This window comes from Anneissia japonica, unplaced genomic scaffold (genome assembly GCF_011630105.1).
Source record: "Anneissia japonica isolate Jap-2015-1 unplaced genomic scaffold, ASM1163010v1 scaffold287992_len753583_cov170, whole genome shotgun sequence".
Taxonomy (NCBI): domain Eukaryota; kingdom Metazoa; phylum Echinodermata; class Crinoidea; order Comatulida; family Comatulidae; genus Anneissia; species Anneissia japonica.
Genome location: NW_022723469.1, coordinates 48,366 through 52,976, shown reverse-complemented (window position 1 = coordinate 52,976; position 4,611 = coordinate 48,366). Strand labels below are relative to the sequence as shown.

General features: G+C 28.9%; 1 protein-coding gene across 1 annotated transcript in view; it reads left to right on the top strand.

The window, feature by feature from the left end:
- Positions 1 to 2,014, top strand: part of LOC117112205 — a 10,948-nt gene extending 8,934 nt beyond the window's left edge. Inside the window, exon 5 of the mRNA XM_033255278.1 lies at positions 1,938 to 2,014. Coding sequence (XP_033111169.1) covers positions 1,938 to 2,014 — 77 coding nt within the window. The remainder of the gene's footprint in view (positions 1 to 1,937) is intronic.
- Positions 2,015 to 4,611: the final 2,597 nt, after the last annotated feature.

Here is a 4,611-nt window from a genome sequence, read left to right as displayed (position 1 = left end):
TTAGGCAAGTTTAACTGTACACACTTATCCAAATCTGCTAAAGACCAGGAAAACCCCGGTCCCAAAAGTAGTCTTTAGGTGGAGGGAGAAATTTTTTTTAATAAAGAAGAAGGTTTAATTTTAAAATTACTTTCTATGACACATGCAATATGGTAAATATGAATAGATGACATCAAACTCTCCCAGAAATTACTTGTTGTCTCAGGTCTGAAACTCACTATTAATATCAAAACAAGATACAAGATAAAATAAAATTTATTGTCTTCAATTAAAATAAACAAGTAAAGTACAATTCCAAAAAAATTAAATTAAAATTGGTCAAGGAAAAAAGGAATCGGCATCAAAATTCCATCAAAAAGCACAACAAATTTAAAATTATAGAAGACCTACAATAAGAGAACAAAAAAGGGTTATTACACATTTTAAACAAGAGAAACTACTCAAGAAGAAAATCATAATTATTATTATTATTATTATTTTTAATAATGATAATAATGATAATAATCACTATTATTTTCATCATTATTACAATTATTATCTATTATTATTATTATTTTATTTTTTTATTTTTATATATAATATTTATTATTATCTATCTCTTATGATTTTCATTAAGTATTTTATACCCTTAGCGATAAATGATATCTATTTGTGTTTGCAATCGCTACTCTCATACGACCACTCCCAGGGTTAATGGAGCCAAGAAGCATACTGTATCATGAAGCAGATGACATTCGTCATTCAGGATATGACGGAATAGCTCAGTCACCCAATAGTGATATACAGAGTCAGTTTGAAGTGAAGAATATATCATAGCAGGGAGGTCTGACTTCTCTGATTTTGCATGCACACAATGAAATGGAAAAGAAATACAGCCGCAAGCTCGGGGGCTACCTATTAGATTTCGAGCAGAATTTCAATATTTGAGCATGCATCTCATATGAACGACTTTAGGTTCTTTCAAAGAGCAGCCTTGTATATTGTGGTAGTACTTGTCGAGATAGGATTCCGTTTCAAAGAAACCCCTGCGGCTGGATCTCTTGCTAATATTCTATACTCTTTGCTTGAAGTTACAGTAGGAATGATTGTTTCAGATATTGTATGACTGTTTTAATAGTTTATCTTACAAAGACTAAATTTTTTTTTCTTTATTCTGAATGGATAAAAGAACAATAAAATACCAAAAATTTATTTCCGTTGTGGTCCATCACTGTCAGTATCATTTTGCCTTATTAAACATCAATTTGTTAAACAATCACCAGACTTGCAATCTGTGCTATTGTACTTTAAAAGAAAACTCAACTAACCTGATCGCTAAACATTTTTTATTTTTTTTATTTATTCCCTTCCAACTTATGGGAGGTGGTCTTAAAAATTTAATATTATATAAATTATCAAAATATACAATTTAATTACTTCAAATTATTATCTATGATTCATAAAATATAAGTAAAATCCATTCAGATAATTTATAAATCCTGTAAATAATAAAATCCTTCAGCCTGTGTTGTTTATTTATTTATTTATTTACTAATATCTTTAGCCAGGATGACACAATCATTTTAAAGAAATGTTCTTCATTGTGGTCCTGGAAAAAAAGAAAAAAATAAATAAATAATAATAATAATAATATTATTAATAATGATAATAACAGTCATAATAACAATAATAATAAACAACAACAAAAAAATAATAATGTTAAACAAAACACTAAAGAAAACACCCAGAGTCAGGCATTAATAATCATAATCATCATTTCGTAACCCTTTTCTTCCCCAATTCCACTTTTTTTTTTTTCTTTCCTTTTTCAGTCTTTTTTTTTCTTTTTTCCTCCATTTCCTCTTCAGAAGTCACGAAAATGGCATACGCGCGCCCCCGGTTTTGTACCCCAATTGTACTCATAATGTTAAAATTTTCAATTTCCATTTTCTCTACAGGTAATGGAGAAGCTTCACCACAGAAAAAACTAAAGTTAGACAAAGGTGAGTCCTGGGTGCTGAAAATGAATAGTTAGTGTTTAGATAGAGGGCACTGTTGCAAATTTGCAACTGAAGGAGCCAATATTTTCTGGGGAAAAAATTCTTGAATAGTGTTCAAGGAAATTTTTGATTGTTAAACGTTCCATGTGCTCTGTTGTGTTGGACTGGAGAGTGGAATTTGATTGAAGTATAAAAACGTGCACCGTCTTTCAGACAAGAATTAAGCTGCAGGTACTGTGTGCAATATGTATGGCTCATGCATGTCAAAAACACAGTATATATTTGTTTAAAAAGAGTAGAGGATTGTATTCACAGACTACAATTTTGCTCATTATAGTTTTGGAGATCATTTCTAAAATTTAAGATATCAGCAGCATTGTTAGATTATAAAATGATTACTGATTTTTTGTTGGTAACTGTACATGAAATAACTGCATTGTTTTTTTGCATAAAACATAACTGTCATAATAATAATAATAATAATAATAATAATAATAATAATAATAATAACAACTTTATTTTAAAACGGAGAAAACTTGTATCACCATATTGGTGTTTTTCACAACGTAATTTTTGCAAGAAGATAAAAATGAAATGAAGAAACTTAAATTAAAAAAAACATACATATTTAAATACATACTGAGATGTTAATCAAAATTAAAATCAAAGAAAAGTAAAATACTAAAATATTATTACATAAAGACCAAAGACTAAAAAGTGATGTTTTATTATATTTTTTAAAAGTTGATTGTTTAAAACTGCAATAACTATTGCATACTGTTGAAAGGGTTATCTTTGATTCATAAAAAGAAAATTAAAAGTTTATATAATTTATAAATCCTGTACATAGTAAAATCCAGTGTTCTCCCGAAGCCGTTTTAGCCGTCAATTTTACCGGTAAAAATAACCAACCAACCAGTAAAAATTTTGAGTTTGTAAAATAAATAACACTATTGATTAGGCTTAGGTAGTCCAGGTACTATGAATATGTGTTGTTGTGTCTTCAAGTCATTTAACCCAACTAAAAAGGGGTAACGTACCTCACATTGTGCGCATTGCAATTTTTTATGGACAAATTTACCAGTAAAAATTTTTCAGTTGGGAGAACACTGAAATCAATTTCTAATACACAGTAAAATAAATTGGAAGAAGTTTAAACTGTTATGAAGCACTTTGTATAAAAATTTAAACAAACATTGTGGTTGGTTTTTTCACAGTTAATAATTCATCGATGGACACATGTGAACGTGACTACCTTATAGTTGTTCATGTGTTCAGTTTTCGGGTTTGATTTAATTGAAAGGATGTGCTTAAAACATTAACATTAATTTGGCATTTATTGCCAAATTTATGCAATTTTTTAAATTAATCTACTGTAACTATGAATTATTAGCCAAAGGGTGTTTTACATTCATATAAAAATAATAAGTCCCACTTAATATTATTATAAATGAAATGATTTATTAATAATACTATCAATTGTTGTTATATTTGTAGTTGTCCTTTGTTTTTATAATAATAATAATAATAATACTTATATTAATCATTTTTATTATTATATTATTATTATAAAATTATAATTATTATAAAAATTGAATTATAATAATAATTATGAACCGGCCGTTATGTCATCATTTTAATTTTCCATGTACTTTTCCTATCCCTGCGTGGGCATTTATGTTGGTATTTGGATTAAAGCCAATGAATCATTTATTGCTAGGCCAAGCATGCACTGATTGCAAACAGCAAACAATAATTCGTCATAATGTTTAAGTACATTTTTACCTCTTTAATTTCAAGCGTCAGTGGAAAAGTATTTTGTTGTTGCACAGTCAACTGATTTTTCTCAGACACGAAATGCGGGTGCGATAAAAAACTCGGGAACTGTTTGAGACAGTTTTGAATGTTTAAAAACTGGGGGAAAGGGGGAGGTGGGGAGGTGTTACTGGATTAAATATTGCCTTTAGTCTTTTAAATATGTCAATGAATTTATTGTTTCAACATCTTATGTTGACATTGTGTAGTTATTTATGAATTTGGCATGCAATATAAACCAGATGCTGCAATATAAACCAGATGCGTAAAAAACAAAAACTGTGTGTGGCATTTCAGTATATCTTCAGAAAAAAATCACTAGATAAATCATTTTGATTTAATTCTTTGGAAATATTTTGGATTCAATCACTTGCTGCAGAGCTCTGAGCATTGCCACCTTCTGCTAACCATGGATTGGACATGTCCATTTCATCATGTCCACACAGATGGAATTGTTTGCATCAAAAAATCTGATCCAGTCATTTGCTCCTATTGAGGAATAAATACAGTAGTTACAATAATGCAAAACCAGGTTTGCTAAAAATCAAAAATGTTATCAAACATTGGCATTTGCTGCTTTATCAATAACATACCATACTGATATACTGTATGTACTAATCTGAAAAGACATTCATCAATTGACAGTATTTTCAGATTTTTTAATTACTTGATTGAAGCCTTCCTGTCGACTAGTGTGTAATGTATTATTGTTGTTTCTTAATAAAACTGACACACCATGCTGATATTTTTTTACCATTCCAATATATTTGTTTCATGTACTCTGGCTGAACAGTGATGAGATATTCACTTAATTTTC